Source organism: Staurois parvus, unplaced genomic scaffold (assembly GCF_062004578.1).
Source record: "Staurois parvus isolate SC_StPar_1 unplaced genomic scaffold, SC_StPar_1.0 ptg000171l, whole genome shotgun sequence".
NCBI lineage: Eukaryota > Metazoa > Chordata > Amphibia > Anura > Ranidae > Staurois > Staurois parvus.
The window spans coordinates 598,569-624,363 of NW_028317967.1; the positions used below are offsets into that span (position 1 = coordinate 598,569).

Genomic DNA, 25,795 nt, shown 5'->3' on the forward strand with positions numbered 1-25,795 from the left:
AAGATCGTTACAGGGGAATACACTGGAATACACTAATCCTCCTAGTGACCTATTGTATATGGTGTATCCCAGGCAGGCGCCATGATATAGGTGGGGAAAGGAAACAAAAGCTTTGTCAGACAGCAAATGAACTGCTGACAAAACTAACTATGATAAACATAAATCGTAATAACAAAGGAGCATTGTGCTTATCCAATGACATTGACTGCACACCAGAGGGATCATATCCACATGGAACTGGATAATTTGGTGGCATGTATTCAAATATTATATGTATATGTATATAAACGCTAGTTGCAAAATTTACATAGTGTAAAGTTAAAGGAGATTGCTCCATTGTTTTACTGTTACTTTGGTTCAGCAAAGATAAAGTAAAAATTAGAAAATCATAATAATAAAAAATTATAAATGTAAACGATAGTGAAGAAGTTGTGCGATAGCCATTTCTACTACAATAAATAGATGAGTATCAATACATTTAAAATTCAATACGTTTTATTAAATATATATTTAAAATAGGTCAGTACGGTATAGTATATTTCATATGGTCAGCAAAAACTCATAAAATCCAATAATAATGCATAAAAATGATACATAAAATACTATATTGTAAAATGTATAATAAAAATGTCTAGAAAACTAGAATGCTAGAATAGAATAGGATAGAATTCACAATGACAAAAAGTATTGATGTTGATAAAACAGAGGTGTTGTCCACCACATCTATTAATACAAGGAAAAATATCAGGGCAAAAAAAGGAGTGATCTCAGGGTACTGTAAATGCACATTAACTGTCATCGATAAAGCAATTCAAGTCAAATTCAATGTTAAGACCTTTTGGGTGTAAGGATCCAAGGTCATATATCCACTTGGACTCTAATTGTGAGATAGCTCTTTTCTTATTTTGGCCTCTCCAATGTGCATTTATCATTCCTATACCCATGAAAATTAATGACGAGGGATCTTGGTTATGATGCGTTTTATAGTGCAGGGATAGCGAATGGTCCTTGTAGCCCTTTCTAATATTGTTCACATGTTCTTTTAAACGGTCCCTCAATCGTCTAGTTGTTCGTCCAATATATTGTAAATGACAGGGACACTGCATTAGGTAAACAACATATTTACTTGTGCAGGTAATACAATCGTCAATCTTAAAGGTTTTACCATTTGCTGTAGAATTAAAACTTGTGTGTCTGCTTGTAAACTTACTGTTAGTGCAGATCATACACCTTTTACATGGATAAAAACCTTTGATTTGTGGGAAGAAAGGAGTGTATACAGGGGGATCAAGAACATTTGGGGCTATTCTATTCCCAAGGGGGGTGGCTTTCCTAAAAGCAATCTGCGGTTGATCTGGTAAAAATCGTCTTAAAACTGGATCTGACATCAGAATCTTCCAATTGTTGCGAATTATCCTGGTAACTGATTTGTATTGAGTTGAATAGTTTGTCACAAAAGGACAAACTCTTTCAGGTCTCTTGTTAATATTATTTTGCAACATCGCATCTCTGTTAGAGATGCCTACTTCTGTCATGGTTTGTGTTAAAGCATTTTCATCATAACCTTTCTCAAGGAACTTGGTTTTAATGATGGCAGCCTGTTTATAGTATGTATTGACATCAGTACAATTGCGTCTGATTCTGGTGAACTGTCCCTTAGGTATATTTTGTAACCATGCCAGGTGGTGGCAGCTTTCCAAGGGAATGTAACTGTTTCTGTCAGTTTTCTTGAAGAATGACTCAGTTATAATTCTTCCTTCCACATTTAGCAAAGTCAGATCCAGAAAATTGATACTCTCATGACTATAATTAAAAGTAAGGTTAATGTTAAGAGAGTTGAAATTTAAAGTAGTAAAAAAATTTAAAAGTGATTCTTCATTGCCATTCCATATGAGGAAGATGTCATCTATATATCTCCTATAAAAGGAGAGTTCAGGCCAATCTCTGGCATAGATGACATCCTCCTCCCACCTGGCCATAAACAGATTTGCTAGGCTGGGGGCGAATTTCGCCCCCATAGCCACACCCTTAGTCTGTAGATAAAATTGCTGGTTGAACCAAAAATGGTTCTTGGTCATTGCGAATTCCAAAAGTGTTAAAATAAAGTCCTTCTGTAAAACTGGAATGTCACTAAAATCATCTAAGAAAAATCTCACTGCTTCCATACCGTCCAAGTGGTTTATATTTGTATACAGGGAGGCTACATCAGCTGTAACCAAGAATGTATCCAAATTAGTGGATAAATCTTTAATATCAAAAAGAACCTGCTTGGTGTCCTTGAGGTATGCCGGTGTTTTCATCACGAGTGGCTGTAGGAAATGATCTATATATTTGCCTATTCTAGCCGTTAGAGATCCTATGCCACTTATTATTGGCCTCCCTGGTGGATTAAGTGGATCCTTATGTACCTTAGGTAATATGTATAAAATAGGGAGTCTTGGTGAAACAGGGCATAGAAATGCTTTTTCTTTTTTACTTATGATATTGTCCTCATATCCCTTTTTAATTATAGACTTGAGTTCTTTCTTATATTGAACTACTGGATTTTTAGATAACAGTGAGTATGTATCTCTATCACTGAGGATATTTAAAGCCTCTTTAATGTAATCACTTTTATTGAGGACAACAACTCCTCCCCCTTTGTCCGCGGGGCGGATCACGAGGTCTTTCTTCTCTAATAAAGAATCTATAGCTGTGCGATTAGCGTCATGTTTGTTGATATTCTTTGTTTTTATAGTCTCTAAATCACGCAAAACTGTATCCCTAAAGGCGTTGATATAGGTGTTATTTTGTGGTGGAGGATTAAACAGGGATGGATTATGAAGGTTAGAATTGATAAATCTACCTTCATTAGAGGGTATTGAGGGTTTATTGAAAAAATATTTTTTCAAAGATAGTTGCCTAACATATTTTCTAATGTCAACATATGTTTGAAACTTGTTGAGCGGTTTTTTAGGCGCAAATTTTAATCCTTTATTTAATAATTTGATCTCTTGGGTGGTCAAAACTTTATTGCTGAGGTTGAAGATCCCCATGTCATTTACATCTTTCTTTTCTTGAGATTTGTTGACCCTCTTACCTCCCCGTTTGCCTCTTCGGTGGCACCTCTTTTTTGTGCCTTGTTCTCTCCTAAAAAATTAGGCTGCGGATAATTTCTATTAGGCTGTTCCACATAAGTTTGTTGTGTCTGTGTCGTTCTGTAATCAGGTCTATTAGACTGTGGTGCTGGTCCATAATTCATATTTCTCCACGTAGAGTGGTTAGAGTTTCTCATGTTGTTCCTAGGTGAAGAGTAAGGTCTATTATTGTAGTATACCTGTTGGGCTTGTGTTGGTTTAGAATATTGACGATTCTGATTGTGATTGTGATTATAATTATTTTGATAATTATTGCGGTATTCAGGTCTAGGGTGCCAGTCTAGGTTCCGTATTCCTATATTATTAGCACCTTCTGATAGTAAAGGGGCGTAACCATTCTGAATAGGGATGTTATACTGGTAATCAAGTCTGGCAGGTGATTGACCCTGATTGTTAAATCTAGATGGTGGGCCCCTTTGTTGCCAAGGGTTTTTTTTAGGTTTGTTGGGATAATAGGTGTTGTTAGGCTTAGGAGGAATTTGTGTAGAGGTTACTTCCTCTTGTTTATACTGCCATTTAAACACCAAAGAGATCAAATTATTAAATAAAGGATTAAAATTTGCGCCTAAAAAACCGCTCAACAAGTTTCAAACATATGTTGACATTAGAAAATATGTTAGGCAACTATCTTTGAAAAAATATTTTTTCAATAAACCCTCAATACCCTCTAATGAAGGTAGATTTATCAATTCTAACCTTCATAATCCATCCCTGTTTAATCCTCCACCACAAAATAACACCTATATCAACGCCTTTAGGGATACAGTTTTGCGTGATTTAGAGACTATAAAAACAAAGAATATCAACAAACATGACGCTAATCGCACAGCTATAGATTCTTTATTAGAGAAGAAAGACCTCGTGATCCGCCCCGCGGACAAAGGGGGAGGAGTTGTTGTCCTCAATAAAAGTGATTACATTAAAGAGGCTTTAAATATCCTCAGTGATAGAGATACATACTCACTGTTATCTAAAAATCCAGTAGTTCAATATAAGAAAGAACTCAAGTCTATAATTAAAAAGGGATATGAGGACAATATCATAAGTAAAAAAGAAAAAGCATTTCTATGCCCTGTTTCACCAAGACTCCCTATTTTATACATATTACCTAAGGTACATAAGGATCCACTTAATCCACCAGGGAGGCCAATAATAAGTGGCATAGGATCTCTAACGGCTAGAATAGGCAAATATATAGATCATTTCCTACAGCCACTCGTGATGAAAACACCGGCATACCTCAAGGACACCAAGCAGGTTCTTTTTGATATTAAAGATTTATCCACTAATTTGGATACATTCTTGGTTACAGCTGATGTAGCCTCCCTGTATACAAATATAAACCACTTGGACGGTATGGAAGCAGTGAGATTTTTCTTAGATGATTTTAGTGACATTCCAGTTTTACAGAAGGACTTTATTTTAACACTTTTGGAATTCGCAATGACCAAGAACCATTTTTGGTTCAACCAGCAATTTTATCTACAGACTAAGGGTGTGGCTATGGGGGCGAAATTCGCCCCCAGCCTAGCAAATCTGTTTATGGCCAGGTGGGAGGAGGATGTCATCTATGCCAGAGATTGGCCTGAACTCTCCTTTTATAGGAGATATATAGATGACATCCTCCTCATATGGAATGGCAATGAAGAATCACTTTTAAATTTTTTTACTACTTTAAATTTCAACTCTCTTAACATTAACCTTACTTTTAATTATAGTCATGAGAGTATCAATTTTCTGGATCTGACTTTGCTAAATGTGGAAGGAAGAATTATAACTGAGTCATTCTTCAAGAAAACTGACAGAAACAGTTACATTCCCTTGGAAAGCTGCCACCACCCGGCATGGTTACAAAATATACCTAAGGGACAGTTCACCAGAATCAGACGCAATTGTACTGATGTCAATACATACTATAAACAGGCTGCCATCATTAAAACCAAGTTCCTTGAGAAAGGTTATGATGAAAATGCTTTAACACAAACCATGACAGAAGTAGGCATCTCTAACAGAGATGCGATGTTGCAAAATATATTAACAAGAGACCTGAAAGAGTTTGTCCTTTTGTGACAAACTATTCAACTCAATACAAATCAGTTACCAGGATAATTCGCAACAATTGGAAGATTCTGATGTCAGATCCAGTTTTAAGACGATTTTACCAGATCAACCGCAGATTGCTTTAGGAAAGCCACCCCCCTTGGGAATAGAATAGCCCCAAATGTTCTTGATCCCCCTGTATACACTCCTTTCTTCCCACAAATCAAAGGTTTTTATCCATGTAAAAGGTGTATGATCTGCACTAACAGTAAGTTTACAAGCAGACACACAAGTTTTAATTCTACAGCAAATGGTAAAACCTTTAAGATTGACGATTGTATTACCTGCACAAGTAAATATGTTGTTTACCTAATGCAGTGTCCCTGTCATTTACAATATATTGGACGAACAACTAGACGATTGAGGGACCGTTTAAAAGAACATGTGAACAATATTAGAAAGGGCTACAAGGACCATTCGCTATCCCTGCACTATAAAACGCATCATAACCAAGATCCCTCGTCATTAATTTTCATGGGTATAGGAATGATAAATGCACATTGGAGAGGCCAAAATAAGAAAAGAGCTATCTCACAATTAGAGTCCAAGTGGATATATGACCTTGGATCCTTACACCCAAAAGGTCTTAACATTGAATTTGACTTGAATTGCTTTATCGATGACAGTTAATGTGCATTTACAGTACCCTGAGATCACTCCTTTTTTTGCCCTGATATTTTTCCTTGTATTAATAGATGTGGTGGACAACACCTCTGTTTTATCAACATCAATACTTTTTGTCATTGTGAATTCTATCCTATTCTATTCTAGCATTCTAGTTTTCTAGACATTTTTATTATACATTTTACAATATAGTATTTTATGTATCATTTTTATGCATTATTATTGGATTTTATGAGTTTTTGCTGACCATATGAAATATACTATACCGTACTGACCTATTTTAAATATATATTTAATAAAACTTATTGAATTTTAAATGTATTGATACTCATCTATTTATTGTAGTAGAAATGGCTATCGCACAACTTCTTCACTATCGTTTACATTTATAATTTTTTATTATTATGATTTTCTAATTTTTACTTTATCTTTGCTGAACCAAAGTAACAGTAAAACAATGGAGCAATCTCCTTTAACTTTACACTATGTAAATTTTGCAACTAGCGTTTATATACATATACATATAATATTTGAATACATGCCACCAAATTATCCAGTTCCATGTGGATATGATCCCTCTGGTGTGCAGTCAATGTCATTGGATAAGCACAATGCTCCTTTGTTATTACGATTTATGTTTATCATAGTTAGTTTTGTCAGCAGTTCATTTGCTGTCTGACAAAGCTTTTGTTTCCTTTCCCCACCTATATCATGGCGCCTGCCTGGGATACACCATATACAATAGGTCACTAGGAGGATTAGTGCATTCCAGTGTATTCCCCTGTAACGATCTTCGGCAAAATGGCGCCGATCAACTGCGCATGCGCGAGACGCCGGTAAAATGGCCGCCGCGACTAGCGCGATTGCCATTTCTCTGCATAAATAGATGAGGAATGATGTCCTGCTGTAAGCCCTGACCCTCTGAGGACGTGCATCGCACGAAACGCGTCAGGGGGGGCTACAGCTCATGGACATCTAGCCACTTCATGTGGCCAACTATCTATGGTCAGTACTCATGTTTGTTTACCCCTTTTTGACTATTAAACGCAAGTCAAACAGTATTACACTATGTGGCGTCCTTCATTGGGCTCTCTCTGAGAGCACCATCTCCCACAGTACTTCTTTGGACCAAGGAGTTCCCTGACGCTCACACGTTCGGATGCTACTTGGCCATCTCTCCTTGCGGTGAGACAGAGGATAGGACGCAGTGCGACCTGACCAGAGCCCTGATGCTGGAGTGATCTTGCAGCAGCTTTTTCCTTACATGCGTTATTTTAACGCACCTCTGGTGAGTGCGCACTCTATCTGTTTTCCAGGATTTCCTTTACCTTTTACTACCACCACTCTGGGACGAGAACTTTATGTGTGCTCTCAGCACTCTTTATAGACTATATGCATTATTCACCTGTGTGGCATATCTGTTTGACCACTGATATTTATATATTTTATAGAGAAACATTTATATTTTGTTTTTAGCGCTGCACCTATTTTTCTTTTATTATTGATTATTGTAAGGAGGATTGGTTGCCTTTTTTGGTGTTCTAGCTGCTTGTGCTCTTTTGCCTGTAGCGCTCGCTATACTTTTTTCACACGCTTGTTTTACCAATATTGAGCTTGAGCAGCTACATAAGGTTACCATAATGGCAGACATATTTGAGATAAGATCAATCCGTGGTAAAATCTCTGATGAAGTATTTACCACGGACCACCCAACAGATAACCTCATAAGTACATTTACACATTTACAAAATCTCACATCAGCTGAAATTAGAGCTCTATGGGACATCTCCTTCCTGGAGAAATACATCAAGGAAGGGATGGTCCCAAGATCTTTGAGGTGGGAAGTATCCCCAGAATTTGAGGATACAAATGGAACTGGGGACTGGTATCAATTTTTTAACAAAGTTGGTCTTGAGTTGTTACGTTTCTTGATCTTAAGGAAACAGAAAAAACTACAATACCTAGACGATGAAATAAACAAGGTCAGAGAGAAACTCACACCTTTCAAAGACAGTGAGGAATATAAAGTTGAGACTAACAAATTGCGAATTCATATGGAGAACATAGAAAAGGAACAAAAAATCAAAAAGAGAAAGAAATACATTAGAGATGTTGAGGATTACCAAAATGAACAGGTGTTTAAATGGCAGTATAAACAAGAGGAAGTAACCTCTACACAAATTCCTCCTAAGCCTAATAACACCTATTACCCCAACAAACCTAAAAAAAACCCTTGGCAACAAAGGGGCCCACCATCTAGATTTAACAATCAGGGTCAATCACCTGCCAGACTTGATTACCAGTATAACATCCCTATTCAGAATGGTTACGCCCCTTTACTATCAGAAGGTGCTAATAATATAGGAATACGGAACCTAGACTGGCACCCTAGACCTGAATACCGCAATAATTATCAAAATAATTATAATCACAATCACAATCAGAATCGTCAATATTCTAAACCAACACAAGCCCAACAGGTATACTACAATAATAGACCTTACTCTTCACCTAGGAACAACATGAGAAACTCTAACCACTCTACGTGGAGAAATATGAATTATGGACCAGCACCACAGTCTAATAGACCTGATTACAGAACGACACAGACACAACAAACTTATGTGGAACAGCCTAATAGAAATTATCCGCAGCCTAATTTTTTAGGAGAGAACAAGGCACAAAAAAGAGGTGCCACCGAAGAGGCAAACGGGGAGGTAAGAGGGTCAACAAATCTCAAGAAAAGAAAGATGTAAATGACATGGGGATCTTCAACCTCAGCAATAAAGTTTTGACCACCCAAGAGATCAAATTATTAAATAAAGGATTAAAATTTGCGCCTAAAAAACCGCTCAACAAGTTTCAAACATATGTTGACATTAGAAAATATGTTAGGCAACTATCTTTGAAAAAATATTTTTTCAATAAACCCTCAATACCCTCTAATGAAGGTAGATTTATCAATTCTAACCTTCATAATCCATCCCTGTTTAATCCTCCACCACAAAATAACACCTATATCAACGCCTTTAGGGATACAGTTTTGCGTGATTTAGAGACTATAAAAACAAAGAATATCAACAAACATGACGCTAATCGCACGGCTATAGATTCTTTATTAGAGAAGAAAGACCTCGTGATCCGCCCCGCGGACAAAGGGGGAGGAGTTGTTGTCCTCAATAAAAGTGATTACATTAAAGAGGCTTTAAATATCCTCAGTGATAGAGATACATACTCACTGTTATCTAAAAATCCAGTAGTTCAATATAAGAAAGAACTCAAGTCTATAATTAAAAAGGGATATGAGGACAATATCATAAGTAAAAAAGAAAAAGCATTTCTATGCCCTGTTTCACCAAGACTCCCTATTTTATACATATTACCTAAGGTACATAAGGATCCACTTAATCCACCAGGGAGGCCAATAATAAGTGGCATAGGATCTCTAACGGCTAGAATAGGCAAATATATAGATCATTTCCTACAGCCACTCGTGATGAAAACACCGGCATACCTCAAGGACACCAAGCAGGTTCTTTTTGATATTAAAGATTTATCCACTAATTTGGATACATTCTTGGTTACAGCTGATGTAGCCTCCCTGTATACAAATATAAACCACTTGGACGGTATGGAAGCAGTGAGATTTTTCTTAGATGATTTTAGTGACATTCCAGTTTTACAGAAGGACTTTATTTTAACACTTTTGGAATTCGCAATGACCAAGAACCATTTTTGGTTCAACCAGCAATTTTATCTACAGACTAAGGGTGTGGCTATGGGGGCGAAATTCGCCCCCAGCCTAGCAAATCTGTTTATGGCCAGGTGGGAGGAGGATGTCATCTATGCCAGAGATTGGCCTGAACTCTCCTTTTATAGGAGATATATAGATGACATCCTCCTCATATGGAATGGCAATGAAGAATCACTTTTAAATTTTTTTACTACTTTAAATTTCAACTCTCTTAACATTAACCTTACTTTTAATTATAGTCATGAGAGTATCAATTTTCTGGATCTGACTTTGCTAAATGTGGAAGGAAGAATTATAACTGAGTCATTCTTCAAGAAAACTGACAGAAACAGTTACATTCCCTTGGAAAGCTGCCACCACCCGGCATGGTTACAAAATATACCTAAGGGACAGTTCACCAGAATCAGACGCAATTGTACTGATGTCAATACATACTATAAACAGGCTGCCATCATTAAAACCAAGTTCCTTGAGAAAGGTTATGATGAAAATGCTTTAACACAAACCATGACAGAAGTAGGCATCTCTAACAGAGATGCGATGTTGCAAAATAATATTAACAAGAGACCTGAAAGAGTTTGTCCTTTTGTGACAAACTATTCAACTCAATACAAATCAGTTACCAGGATAATTCGCAACAATTGGAAGATTCTGATGTCAGATCCAGTTTTAAGACGATTTTTACCAGATCAACCGCAGATTGCTTTTAGGAAAGCCACCCCCCTTGGGAATAGAATAGCCCCAAATGTTCTTGATCCCCCTGTATACACTCCTTTCTTCCCACAAATCAAAGGTTTTTATCCATGTAAAAGGTGTATGATCTGCACTAACAGTAAGTTTACAAGCAGACACACAAGTTTTAATTCTACAGCAAATGGTAAAACCTTTAAGATTGACGATTGTATTACCTGCACAAGTAAATATGTTGTTTACCTAATGCAGTGTCCCTGTCATTTACAATATATTGGACGAACAACTAGACGATTGAGGGACCGTTTAAAAGAACATGTGAACAATATTAGAAAGGGCTACAAGGACCATTCGCTATCCCTGCACTATAAAACGCATCATAACCAAGATCCCTCGTCATTAATTTTCATGGGTATAGGAATGATAAATGCACATTGGAGAGGCCAAAATAAGAAAAGAGCTATCTCACAATTAGAGTCCAAGTGGATATATGACCTTGGATCCTTACACCCAAAAGGTCTTAACATTGAATTTGACTTGAATTGCTTTATCGATGACAGTTAATGTGCATTTACAGTACCCTGAGATCACTCCTTTTTTTGCCCTGATATTTTTCCTTGTATTAATAGATGTGGTGGACAACACCTCTGTTTTATCAACATCAATACTTTTTGTCATTGTGAATTCTATCCTATTCTATTCTAGCATTCTAGTTTTCTAGACATTTTTATTATACATTTTACAATATAGTATTTTATGTATCATTTTTATGCATTATTATTGGATTTTATGAGTTTTTGCTGACCATATGAAATATACTATACCGTACTGACCTATTTTAAATATATATTTAATAAAACTTATTGAATTTTAAATGTATTGATACTCATCTATTTATTGTAGTAGAAATGGCTATCGCACAACTTCTTCACTATCGTTTACATTTATAATTTTTTATTATTATGATTTTCTAATTTTTACTTTATCTTTGCTGAACCAAAGTAACAGTAAAACAATGGAGCAATCTCCTTTAACTTTACACTATGTAAATTTTGCAACTAGCGTTTATATACATATACATATAATATTTGAATACATGCCACCAAATTATCCAGTTCCATGTGGATATGATCCCTCTGGTGTGCAGTCAATGTCATTGGATAAGCACAATGCTCCTTTGTTATTACGATTTATGTTTATCATAGTTAGTTTTGACAGCAGTTCATTTGCTGTCTGACAAAGCTTTTGTTTCCTTTCCCCACCTATATCATGGCGCCTGCCTGGGATACACCATATACAATAGGTCACTAGGAGGATTAGTGTATTCCAGTGTATTCCCCTGTAACGATCTTCGGCAAAATGGCGCCGATCAACTGCGCATGCGCGAGACGCCGGCAAAATGGCCGCCGCGACTAGCGCGATTGCCATTTCTCTGCATAAATAGATGAGGAATGATGTCCTGCTGTAAGCCCTGACCCTCTGAGGACGTGCATCGCACGAAACGCGTCAGGGGGGGCTACAGCTCATGGACATCTAGCCACTTCATGTGGCCAACTATCTATGGTCAGTACTCATGTTTGTTACCCCTTTTTGACTATTAAACGCAAGTCAAACAGTATTACACTATGTGGCGTCCTTCATTGGGCTCTCTCTGAGAGCACCATCTCCCACAGTACTTCTTTGGACCAAGGAGTTCCCTGACGCTCACACGTTCGGATGCTACTTGGCCATCTCTCCTTGCGGTGAGACAGAGGATAGGACGCAGTGCGACCTGACCAGAGCCCTGATGCTGGAGTGATCTTGCAGCAGCTTTTTCCTTACATGCGTTATTTTAACGCACCTCTGGTGAGTGCGCACTCTATCTGTTTTCCAGGATTTCCTTTACCTTTTACTACCACCACTCTGGGACGAGAACTTTATGTGTGCTCTCAGCACTCTTTATAGACTATATGCATTATTCACCTGTGTGGCATATCTGTTTGACCACTGATATTTATATATTTTATAGAGAAACATTTATATTTTGTTTTTAGCGCTGCACCTATTTTTCTTTTATTATTGATTATTGTAAGGAGGATTGGTTGCCTTTTTTGGTGTTCTAGCTGCTTGTGCTCTTTTGCCTGTAGCGCTCGCTATACTTTTTTCACAGTTCAGGTTAATGTTTTTCCTGGGTCTTTGATTTGGCGGATTTTCTTTGGGTCTGACCCTCTAGTCCTGTTTGTATAAAAGAGGTCAGTGGTCCGTAGCTGAGAGCCTGGAGGTTGAAGAAAGAGAGAGAGGCCCTACGTTTTTGGTCCTAGAGTACAGTAGCTCTAACACTGTTTGGAAGACTGGTGTAATGTAGGAGGTCACTGGAACCTGGGGTTTGCCCTGAAGACACCAGCCACTGGGGAATGCTACTAATGGAGCTGATTATGCATGGACTCTACGTTTGCAGGTGTGCTGGGGCAGCACTTAAACCGGATTTAGGATTAGGGACTTAGGATAAGACTGTTCTTATATATAATATTTTGCCACTTCATAAGTAGAGTGCTGAAACTTTGCCTTCTCCCTGGTTTGCCTAAGTCATATAAAGGAATGTAATGCAGGTAAATGGCACATTGCTACAGTTTTGGGCCATTAAAATATTGGGGTATGAAGATTCAGCGCTAAAAAAGTCATCATGGTGCAGTAATACGTGTGGTTGCCTTGGGCAACACGAGCCCACAGTCAGCCTATCGGTAGTTCGTACCTGTAATAGGCAGACTAGTCTCTAGCGATGAGGGACATGTCGGAATTAACTTTGCCATGGTCTGTCCCCTATAGCAATAGGAGCAGATTGGCACCACAGAGGTGGGATGTACCAATGTACGAAAGCTCAAGAGTCAAGTGCACCATGGAGCACACACTAGGTGCATGGCAGGGCCCACTTTGCTACTGGAAACAGTAGTGGAAAATGCTAGACAGATGGTTGTAGATAAGGCTCAGCGTGTCCCACCTAATTGCAAATTACATTGGGAAGATACAAATTTATACAGGGACATAAGAGTTAACTGGAGAACTGTTATGGTGCAAGTGTACATGGGGTACATTCATCTCTTAAGGTAGAGGCCAGCCTTAAGGTCGAGTACTACCCCACGATGGCTTCAGCTATGCCCCAGGCATTCCAGAAAATGGCACAAGAGTAAAGGTACCCCATGTGTGAAGTAGAGTGATCCTGTTACAGGTGCTTAGCGTAGCCAAGAAAAACCCACCCCAGGGGTATTGCTTGCATGTAACTGACAATTTGGTTCCCAACAAGTTCATGGGGAACATGGAAGAAGGTCCATCATCAGCTATCCCCTGCCCTACAGACACTGATACCAATGCTGGGGGTTGTGTTTTGCGGTCACTGAGACCAATGCTGAGAGTTATTATTGCGGTCTTTGACACCAATGTTGGGGATTATTGTTGCATCCACTGACTCCAAAGCTGGGGGTTATTTTTGCAGTCACTGACACCAATGCTGGGGGTTATTTTTGCAGTCACTGACACCAATAGGGGTTAGTATTGCAGTCACTGACACCAATGCTGGGGGTTATTTTTGCAGTCACTGACACCAATGCTGGGGGTTATTATTATGGTCACTGACACCAGTGCTGGGGATTATTTGTTGCTGTCACAAACCAATGTTGGGGGTTATTATTGTGGTCACTGACACCAATGCAGAGGGTTAATATTGTGGTTACTGACAGCAATGCCAATTTTTTTTTTACTGAACTTTTTTTTCTTCATCACATAAGGGACAAAAAAGTCCCCTATGTGATGATTTTTGGTGACAGGTTCTCTTTGAGACATCCAGGGTCTAAAAGACCCTGCAAGTCTCCCCTGTACTACACTGGATGTAATGCAGTGTACATCACACTGCTTTACAGTCGTTCCTGGACTCGATGGCCAGGCAATCTGTCAACAGGGACCCGGAAGTTACATCATAACGTCACTTCAGGGTCAGGAATAGAGGAGGGGAGCGGACGTGTCCTCTCTCCTCCATCCCCTCTACACGCTGGCATCTGCTGAACTGGTCCTGGGCCCACAGATGGGCAAACGGAACCCAGGAGACATCACAGGCAGGACAGAGGTAGCAGGGCTAAAGGTTTAAAAAGAAACGACCTGCCCAGCACTACATGTCCCGGACGTCGGGCGATACAACTTGAACATCCCTGCATTGAGATATACTACAATGCATTTATTTTGAATGGGCTTCCTTACTTGACACAATGCATCCAACACCTGAAAATGCACTATTTTTGTGCAGCCCAGTGGATCTGCTCTTGATGCCCTCTACTATTTTCTGATTGACAACCATTGTTGTCATTGAATTAAAGGATAAGTTCACAGTTACAGAAAAATAATATATTTCTGCAGATGGAAGTGGCTGACAAGTGTTGATGCCTCATGAAAGTGACACGCTGCTTAATTTTTAACACAATGCTACTGTGTGTACAGTGTGGTTCCATTGTAATAATCATGGCAGACATTGAAAGACAGTTATAAGGGTTTAAAAATGCCCAATGAATGCCACAAACAGGGTATTGACACACGTGAATGAGCTCTAACACTTTATTGTTTACTAACACTGTTGGAGAGAATTGTGAGGACATGCAGTGCTGCACTATTTAGGCACATGCTGCTATGGTGTCACTCCTTAGCAATCCTATTGTTGCCAACAACAGACAAGTAATTGTGACATGGACCTTAGAGCATTGTTACCTAGTGTGCCTCATTCTGTAGGGCAGACCCCATGTATTTTACAAGTTGTCCCTTGCCCACTCTGTTCATCAAAAGAGGTAGCACACAACTACCATCGCTGAAGGCATGTAAAGTGAACCCAGCGATGACAACCTGGGAGAAAAGTTATTAGAAAGGAACTAGTGCAAGATACAGCAAATATTGGGGGTGTCTGATCTATTTAAAGGATTTGGCTTAAAAAATAATGCCACAAGTTTCTTCTTAAAAAAAAAAAAAATCTATATCCTCCCTCCAACTTTTACTGCCACTGACCACCAATAGGAGGAGGGTTATAAAACACCACCAATGATCACCATTGGGGGAAGGGGGTGGGGGAGAATACATTCCACTGAGGTAGGGGGTTAAATAGCATTGCTTCTGGGCACCAGGAACAGGAGGAGGCTAATAGCATGTAACGAACAAAAATGCTGGAGGCTATTATTGCATCCACTGACACCAACACTGGGTGTTATGATTTCAATCGCTGACAGCAATGCTGGAGGTTATTATTGCATCCACTGACACCAGTGCTGGAGGATATTATTTACAAATTGAAATGCTGCATGAAACTGGCCAAATCTGCCACAGAGACGTTTGGCATTGTTCTTCAATGAGTTGTTCGAGGTGTTCTGAGTGGCACGTATTCTTTAAGAGCGGAAGAACATCACTGGAAGACGACGAGAGATCAGGAAGACCTTCAATGAGCAAAACTGCCACCCACTTCCCAAAGATGGATGATCCAGCTCAAAGGTTGCCGTTTTAACAACATTGTGGAGATCCAACGATTTCCCCAGTTTCATGTAGAATTTCACGTTTGTTCTAACTTGCTGTGCATGATGAAATAGCACACGTGGTAATGCACGTTGTCAGAATAGCACCAGTCGCACAGCTCCTGTTGTATACAAGATGTCTTTTGGCACACTGACTTATGAAGGTCAGTGCTCACTGTGACTGTGTGTGCAGCCTTGTGCTGCCATCTATTGGCGTGTTACAAAAACTAGATTCGAAATTTTTTGCTACCACCTCATATATTGTCACATACATTTCTCTAAGCAAAACAACATGTTCACTGAGCAAAGGTATTTTATTAATACATGGTCATAAAATGATGTATGTACAGTTATGGTATACAAAACAATGATGTGTTTGGTCACCCATCGAGAACAAAGTCACTGATCTCCAACACAAGCATCAGCTACAGTAAACAGAACATTACATCCTCTACAGTAGCCATTAGTTGTTCCTAGGTGCCCCATTACAAGCCTCAGGCAGATAATACTGTTACACTGAGATCTCCTTGCATTGGTATGGGGTGGAGGCTGCGTTACCTGAATGTACATCAGATTCTGGCTCACCAAACATTACCCACAGCATGACTATCTACGTTCCCCGACTATAAAGATGGCCACACAGTAGTAGATTTTCAAACCTTCATACGAAACCTTGTACAATTGTCAGTACATTGGATGGCTGGACAAACATGGAAAATTTGTTTGCTTTTTAACACTGGATTTTGGATCGAATAGACTTTACCGATCAAAAACAAAATATACTGTTGAAAAATTGAGAAACATTTTCCATCCTGCTCCTTTGAATTTTCTTTTCACAAAAAACATTGATTTGACCCCACTAGCAATTAGAAAATCAAATGTGTTCTTAAAACAAACTTCAAACAAAATTCTACTAGTGTATAGTCAGGCATTCACGAAGAGCCTCATGTTTTTTATATAATGATGCTTGATATCAACTTAAAGCCAGACTGCCGTCCAGTTGCATAAAACCCACGTCATTAAAAACTGAATAAATGCTGTATTCCTTGCTGTTCATACTCAGTTGCTATGGGATTCATCTTCCATATTCTGCAAAAAAACAAACCTGGTGTTCTCTGTCTCTCCCTCTTGTCCATGTCCCCGGTGCAGTTGGGGATTTTGCAGAGCAGTGTTGGCAGCTAATGCACATGCTCAGTTTTCAGTATTTCTACCCTAAGCATTTCCTCCCTGATCACATTGGGCAACATCATGTGACTATAGAGCAGTGTTTCTCAACTCCAGTCCTCATGGACCCCCAACAGGTCATGTTTTCAGGATTTCCCTCAGATGAAACAGCTGTGGTAATTACTAAGGCAGTGAAACTGATCAAATCACCTGTGCAAAATAATGGAAATCCTGAAAACATGACCTGTTGGGGGTCCATGAGGACTGGAGTTGAGAAACACTGACTTAGAGTCACAAATATGGGCGTATACGCAGAGGTAAATGACAGCCCACTTCCTCCCTCCCTCCCTCCTCCTCCTGGCCCACTAACCAGCTAAACACAATAGAGGAAGGACATCACATGTTGATTGATGGAGGCTTCACCTCCGTTATTCTAAGACACAAGCTGGAGGGGGCGTGACACAGCCTGTCACTGGCAGAAATTCACCCATACCATGTTATTGCCAAAAAATAACAGATTTGATTTCAAATATACAGCCACCGGCCACTCTATTAGATATACCTTGCTAGTGCCAAATTATATATCAAGAAAATTATTTAGGTATAGTGTGTGTATGTATACATATATATATATATATATATATATAGTCAGTGACAGGTGATAATTTGGGATTATGTAACATTATAAGGCTAGTACTGATAGATCACAAAACATAGTATTACATAAACATAACATTACAATTTATGTAGCATAAAATAATAAATATACACACAAAGCCCCTGTATCCTGGTTTACACACTGATATTGAGAGCATATATAGGTGTATATATATTATAGCACTGTATTTCTTTTCTCTATTTGATTTGAAGCACTAGTAATAATAATAATACAGCAGCTATTGGTTATTTATTTCCATATTTGTTGTGATAGCAGCGCAGATCCATTATAATTATATATTTCCTTACCACTGTTTAGCAATACTGTATAGCTGTCACATTAAACTATGGAAACCCTTTTGCAAGCTTTAAAAAAAAATCGATATTGATGGAATTTTAAAGTCTTCCATAAATGAAAATGCTGGCTGTCAAGGCGTCATGTTCATCCATTGGCTTCAATACTTCTGAAGCAGTCCTAAAACAAGTACACAGATCAGGAATTCAGACTTTACCATGACTTTCTAAACAATATGATTTCTGCAGCTCAATGGCTTAGAAAGAATTGAGGCCACCAGATTTTTGGTAAAGCCAAGTACAAGTAATAGAGGAAGTGTACAATATCAAACTTCACTCAGTACAAGTATCCTATACCACGTTTTCACCCCAAGTGAATTCTGGGCAACCTTGCAGTGTGTGACAATAATGTGTCACTCACATTATTTTGCTCATAACAGGTTATGTTAACATAATACAATCCTCTAGACATTGCTAGGATTTTAGTAAGCTTTTTGCAGATTCATACCTTGTTCTTTTTAAGAAGTTACTTTTCTCCCCATGTCCTTTCTCAGACTGATCTCTAATGGGAGGGTATGGATGAATTGTAACCACCTGGTGCAGCTTCAGGGTAGTAATGAGACCAGCTGTAAGCCTACATCCCTTTAGAAAAGGACAGGCCTAAAGCTGGCCATACACTTGTACAATTTTCTTGTTCAATTTACCTTGAATTATGTAGTGCAAGGACCTGCCTGTTTGCATACAAATTGAAAGTGTTTAGGTCTGATCTCATATTACATGGTATTGATAAATCTAAAAGAAAACTGTATAATATATGGCCAGCCATAGGCTTAGTTTATACTTGTGGTGGTGGGTAGTAAAAACACACAGATGAACCACATTTTTACACACACCCCTCCCCAAGCTGCAAAATTGATCCATGCTGTTTAAAACATATGGCAAAATAATGCCTCACCACCTGCCGAATGCCCTCTGAAAAGCAAAGCACTGTGGACTGCTCTACAGAGAAAAATACATGTATAAACAAGCCCTTAGGCCAGGACTACACTGGCTACTATCCCTATGCACACTGTGTGAGAACAGCCATGGCCATATTTGCACCCTGTATAAATCAAAGGCCTGCACCTCCATGGTTTACATGTAACTGGGCTGACAGCACACAACGTGGATGTAGGTAACCGTCCATACTGGTATATGTTATACACAGTGCTTCTGCATCTGGGCGCTTCAGGTGAGCAGTCTCTGCATACTTGGCACATTAGGATGAGTGGCTGTGTCCCCACAGAGAAATATAGGCTGTCTGCACACAGCTCCAGAAACATAAACAAGGTGCTCGTTCACACTGTACGGATCACAGCAACCATGTGAACGGGGTCTTAACCACTTCCCAACCGCCCTATAGCAGAAAAACTGCTACAGGGAGGCAAGGATGCACAAAATCATGTATTTATACATAAGTGTGCATCTCTGGGTAGGGGGCGCACACCTTACCTGTGTCGCGATTCACAGCTGTCAATCACCGGGTCCCGGCCAGTGATTAGTCGCCAGCGCCCGCTGGTTCCCAAGGATCTCCGACGGGGAGGAGAACTGTATGTAAACAATATAGTTCTCCCCGTCGGCTCGTGCACACTGCTTACAGTGAAGCACACAGACACAGGGGAGTGAAACAGCACACAGTTAACCCTTTGATCGCCCCTCATGTTAACCCCTTCCTGCCCAGTGTCATTAGTACAGTGTCAGTGCTTTTTTTTTTTTTTTTTTTTTTTTTTTTAGCACTGATCACTGTATTGGTGACACTGGGTATGTCCAAGTCAGTCTCCCCCCCTGTCAGAATGCCCACCGCAGTCCCGCTATAAATCGCTGTTCGCCATTACTAGCAAATATATATGTATATTAAAAAAAAAAAAAAAAAAAAGCCCAGTACATATACCACCATTTGTAAATGCTATAACTTTCAAGTAAACCAATTAATTTACACGTATTGGGATTTTTTTTATAGCAAAGACATGTAGCAGAATACATTTTGGCTTAAGTTTATGACGAAATTTGATTTTTAAAATTTTTTTTTAATAGCAAAAAGTCAAAAATATTGTTTATCAAAATTGATGGTCTTTTTTTTTTTTTTTAGTGCACACCGAAAGAAAGCTCAATTTGTGGGAAAAAAAGGATGCAAATTTAATTTGGGTGCAGCGTTGTATAACCGCGCAATTGTCAGTTAAATTAACGCAGTGCCGTATCGCAAAAAATAGCCTGGTCAGGAAGGGGGGTAAATCTTCATGAGGGCAAGTGGTTAAATATCGCTGCTACTGAGAGATTTAACTACTCTTTGGAATTCATCACATTAGTAGCACATCAGTTTCAGTGTGATCATAAGGTGACTGCCAGCAAGTAAAGCTGAACTACTTTTGCTCCGTAGTGGAAACATTTTCTAAAAATCAACTTTTGTTCTTCATTGCGTTGTCCCCTTCAGATACACCCCGTCTGAGACCCAATACTGGTCCTCTTCTGACAGCCAGAAACATTCAACCCACTCCCTGTGAACCCTGGTTGTCAGAGACTTGCCCCTGGTGCATTGTACTGTGTTGTAATTTAAGTGCATTGGCATCACAATACACAAATATTTACAATCTGCTGTACAGTGACATGAAAGAAGTGTACTTCTGTATACTTCAAATAAATCACACATTCGTGAACCACATAAACACACACATATATATATATATATACATATATATATACACATACATATATACACACACACACACACACATATACACATATATATATATACATATACACACACACACATATATATATACATATACACACACACACACACACACACACATATATATATATACATATACACACACACACACACACACACACACACACACACACACACACACACACACATATATAGTGTTACTTGCCAAAGCTAAATTTTATTTCTGTCCATCCAGTCCTGAGATTTACACAGCTATGCTACAAAACACTTACTTACAGGTCTCCTTTTCACCCCTGCCCTGTGGCTGGAGAAAGGAGAAAGCGCACACTGATGAGCTTTTCCATCTGTCATTCTTTTCTCCCCACCCATCAGCATGTTCCCTGCACAGTAACAAACCTGATTGGCTCCTTGTGCTGCTTCTCTTTGAGCTCCTCTGTACAGAGACTGCAAGAGGCTGATACCAAGTCATATTAAGCCACTTAGGGTCCATTCACACTTGTGTGACTTCAAAATCCTGTGATTTTCATTGTGACTTGATGTGACTTTGGATGAGTGCGGCTTTGGCTTTGACCAAGGATAATTGTTTCTGCAATACATTCGCACACAAGTTGCATGTACAACATTCAGGTGCGACTTTCATTCAACTTCGGAGGTGAAAGTCGGACCAAAGTAGTGCAGGAACTACTCTGAATTCACTGTGACTTGAAGTTGCACAGATATGAATGGTACCCTTTGGAAAACATGGGGGGGGGGGGGCTACTTGTCATTCGACTTTGGACCCCGAAGTCGCTAAAGAAAAAAAAAAAATTAGGGATGTATTAATGTTTAATAAAGCCACAGTAATTTGTGTCTTTTATATCTTCGTGGAGTTCAGCTTTACAATCTGGCAAATTACGTGATTGAGAAAGAAAAAGCCAGATCATTCATTGGCACAAAAAACTTAAAAATTGTAGTTTATCTCTAAATAAATTCTGATTGGACAAGCCACTTAGGCAGGCCATAGATGGAGCAAATTTTGTTCCTGTAGCCACAGGTGCTGACAGGGGAATCCCTCCCACCGAGCCATTGTGTTCTTCTGGCAGGGGAAGCCATCCCCGCTGGGAGAACACAGTGATTATTGCTAGTGCCTATAACAGCCACTATCGATAACTGCGTGTAAAATCCGGCAGGCTGGTTGTACCTAGGTTGATCAATCAACCTGAGCACATGCAGACTGGTCATACTTGGTTTGAATCTCGGCGGGTTCAACAGGAAGATTCGAATGTGTATGATCGGGCCTTATGCAGGCCATACATGGGTCGAATTCCGAAAGAATTATATTTTAAAATCTGTAACTTAAGATTTTTTGTTTGAATTTGCAGCATTAGTGGGCTGCAGTATTGGCCGATTTTCGTACAACCATCAAATTTGATTAATGGGGCATGTTGGAAATGTTTTGAAAACTGAACAAATTTCTAATCAATGATGGGAGAATTGTGAGAGAAATAGAATTGTAAAAGAAATCGGCATGAGCTGTGACCTGGAAAGAAAATAATATTTCCAGCCACGAAAATTCCTTTCTTTAGCAATGAGGTAAAATTAAAGGCTTGGCTGGTCGAATTTAAAAATCAATGTTGGCGCCATTGGATTAAAAAAATTCCAATTTTCTAAAGAAAATTTGTTCAGAATTAGAGAATTATGACATCTGACTTGGATTGGGTCATTATTTAAGGAGAAACCCGTCTTTCAGCTGATCTTCATTTTCGAGAACAAAGCTTGCCGTTCCAGTGTAGTAAGCCTGGCCAGAAACCTCCACGATCACAGCTTTATGTTCACCACACACAGTTTCCTGAGTAAAGAGAGGATTGTGTCAGAAGTAAAAAAAAAATTCATTCAAGTCCACTCAATGTACTTCTAATGCCAAGAACCAATACAATGTTACTTAAAGTGTATGTATAGCCAAATCGTTTAGTATTGGATAGAGTAGGAAGGATTAAAACCTTCACATTTTTGCTGCTGGAGGAAGATTAAAGAATGGGAGTACCAAATCAAGAGGTTGGAGTCCTATTGGATTTCTATTTCACTAAAATGGTTCAAGCTGATCCTGTGTGTACACCCAATACACACAGACCTTGCTTGAACAATTTCAGTTGAATATCTGTGTATTACTTCTTGGTTCCACTTTGAATTGGCCTTGGAACCCTTTTGACCACGTTAGATGAATGTACAATGTAAAAAACGCTGCACATAACTCCACACCACCTTGTAAAAGTGAAGTCACCCTAGGGTTCCAGCACCATCTATCCAGTTTTTTTTACAGCAGTCTGGTCCCCTCCTCTATATAGAAAGCCCTCGCTATATGACCTAGTGACCACAGTCACCAAGACAGAAGAGATGGGGAATCAACATGTTACAATTGTCACGAGAGCAAGAATAGCGAGCATACAGTCAGATCCATAAATATTGGGACATCGACACAATTCTAACATTTTTGGCTCTATACACCACCACAATGGATTTGAAATGAAACGAACAAGATGTGCTTTAACTGCAGACTGTCAGCTTTAATTTGAGGGTATTTACATCCAAATCAGGTGAACGGTGTAGGAATTACAACAGTTTGCATATGTGCCTCCCACTTGTTAAGGGACCAAAAGTAATGGGACAATTGGCTTCTCAGCTGTTCCATGGCCAGGTGTGTGTTATTCCCTCATTATCCCAATTACAATGAGCAGATAAAAGGTCCAGAGTTCATTTCAAGTGTGCTATTTGCATTTGGAATCTGTTACTGTCAGCTCTGAAGATGAGATACAAAGAGCTGTCACTCTCAGTGAAGCAAGCCATCATTAGGCTGGAAAAACAAAACAAACCCATCAGAGAGATAGCAAAAACATTAGGCGTGGCCAAAACAACTGTTTAGAACATTCTTAAAAAGAAGGAACGCACCGGTGACCTCAGCAACACCAAAAGACCCGGAAGACCACGGAAAACAACTGTGGTGGATGACCGAAGAATTCTTTCCCTGGTGAAGAAAACACCCTTCACAACAGTTGGCCAGATCAAGAACACTCTCCAGGAGGTAGGTGTATGTGTGTCAAAGTCAACAATCAAGAGAAGACTTCACCAGAGTGAATACAGAGGGTTCACCACAAGATGTAAACCATTGGTGAGCCTCAAAAACAGGAAGGCCAGATTAGAGTTTGCCAAACGACATCTAAAAAAGCCTTCACAGTTCTGGAACAACATCCTATGGACAGATGAGACCAAGATCAACTTGTACCAGAGTGATGGGAAGAGAAGAGTATGGAGAAGGAAAGGAACTGCTCATGATCCTAAGCATACCACCTCATCAGTGAAGCATGGTGGTGGTAGTGTCATGGCGTGGTCATGTATGGCTGCCAATGGAACTGGTTCTCTTGTATTTATTGATGATTTGACTGCTGACAAAAGCAGCAGGTTGAATTCTGAAGTGTTTCGGAATATTATCTGCTCATATTCAGCCAAATGCTTCAAAACTCATTGGACGCCGCTTCACAGTGCAGATGGACAATGACCCAAAGCATACTGCAAAAGCAACCAAAGAGTTTTTTAAGGGAAAGAAGTGGAATGTTATGCAATGGCCAAGTCAATCACCTGACATGAATCCGATTGAGCATGCATTTCACTTGCTGAAGACAAAACTGAAGGGAAAATGCCCCAAGAACAAGCAGGAACTGAAGACAGTTGCAGTAGAGGCCTGGCAGAGCATCACCAGGGATGAAACCCAGCGTCTGGTGATGTCTATGCGTTCCAGACTTCAGGCTGTAATTGACTGCAAAGGATTTGCAACCAAGTATTAAAAAGTGAAAGTTTGATTTATGATTATTATTCCGTCCCATTACTTTTGGTCCCTAAACAAGTGGGAGGCACATATGCAAACTGTTGTAATTCCTACACCGTTCACCTGATTTGGATGTAAATACCCTCAAATTAAAGCTGACAGTCTGCAGTTAAAGCACATCTTGTTTGTTTCATTTCAAATCCATTGTGGTGGTGTAGAGAGCCAGAAATGTTAGAATTGTGTCGATGTCCCAATATTTATGGACCTGACTGTATATATCCAACGGGGACACCTGTTCCAGGGACAACTATTCCCCTCACTTTGTAAAGATGTCTTCTCCATTTTTCGTTCAAGAAAAGCAATAAAAAAGTAAGGGAAATTTCCCCTTTGGGACACAGCAAAAAATAAACTGCCACAGGTTTTAACTCTTCCCTAATCCATCTAAAGAAGGACCTGGCTATACGTACATTTTAAGGAGGCATCATTAATGCTACTGATTATAACAATTAATTCTATTATTATATGTTTACCAGAAACTGGAAGCGTCAATGTGAAATACCTGAAATTTACAAATCTAAATCAATGAAAGTTTGAAACATTTCATTTTGGTGTCCCTAAATAAAATATGTAAACAAATTACTATGAATTATTTTGTATAGCTCAGTGCTAATAAACGAGATTTTCATGTTATTGGGATTCAGCCCTTTATGAAGTAACATGGATGGAGCCTTACCTTTTTACAAATTCCTAAAGCAAACAGCAGCAGGAAATCTGAAGCCTAATCCTGGGCTAAAAAACCCTTCAGTGGAGTTCCCCTGCTAGGGGGTAGAGGAAGGGGCTGTATTACTTTCCTTACCCCTCATCCTGGCAGGCTCCATCATGCTCCTATTCTCCTTGATGTTCTAGATCAGGGGTCCTCAAACTACGGCCCGCGGGCCACATACGGCCCACCAAGGCCATATATCCGGCCCGCCGTCAGGGGCGGGACACTAAGTACAGGGGTGGGCAGGGGGCTGCTGCACCTTACCTGGCTCTGGTCCCAGTCACACGACGATCCAGTCCAGGAAGCACTGCTCCTTCATTCACTCCGGCCACTCCCTCACTCCTGCCGCTCGGCTCCGCCTCCTCACCGGTGATTGGGCGCCAGAACTGTAGCTCAGGAAAGGCACACAGGCGGCCAATCACCTGCGAGGAGGCGGAGCCGAGCGGCCCCACGAACATCGAGTGAGGGAGAAGCCGGAGTGAAGAAGGACAGCTGACAGGTGTGCCGTGCAGATGGTGCTGCTGCAACCAGGTATGCTGGCTGCAGCAGCACCATGCTGGAACAGGGGT

At 39.6% G+C, this 25,795-nt stretch overlaps 1 protein-coding gene across 1 annotated transcript in view; it reads right to left on the bottom strand.

Annotated features, from left to right (window-relative positions):
* Positions 1–16,116: 16,116 nt before the first annotated feature.
* The window catches only part of L3HYPDH (trans-L-3-hydroxyproline dehydratase), a 35,683-nt gene continuing 26,004 nt past the window's right edge, over positions 16,117–25,795 (bottom strand). The window contains exon 5 of the mRNA XM_089676537.1: positions 16,117–22,492. Coding sequence (XP_089532663.1) covers positions 22,367–22,492 — 126 coding nt within the window. The 3' untranslated portion in view covers positions 16,117–22,366. The remainder of the gene's footprint in view (positions 22,493–25,795) is intronic.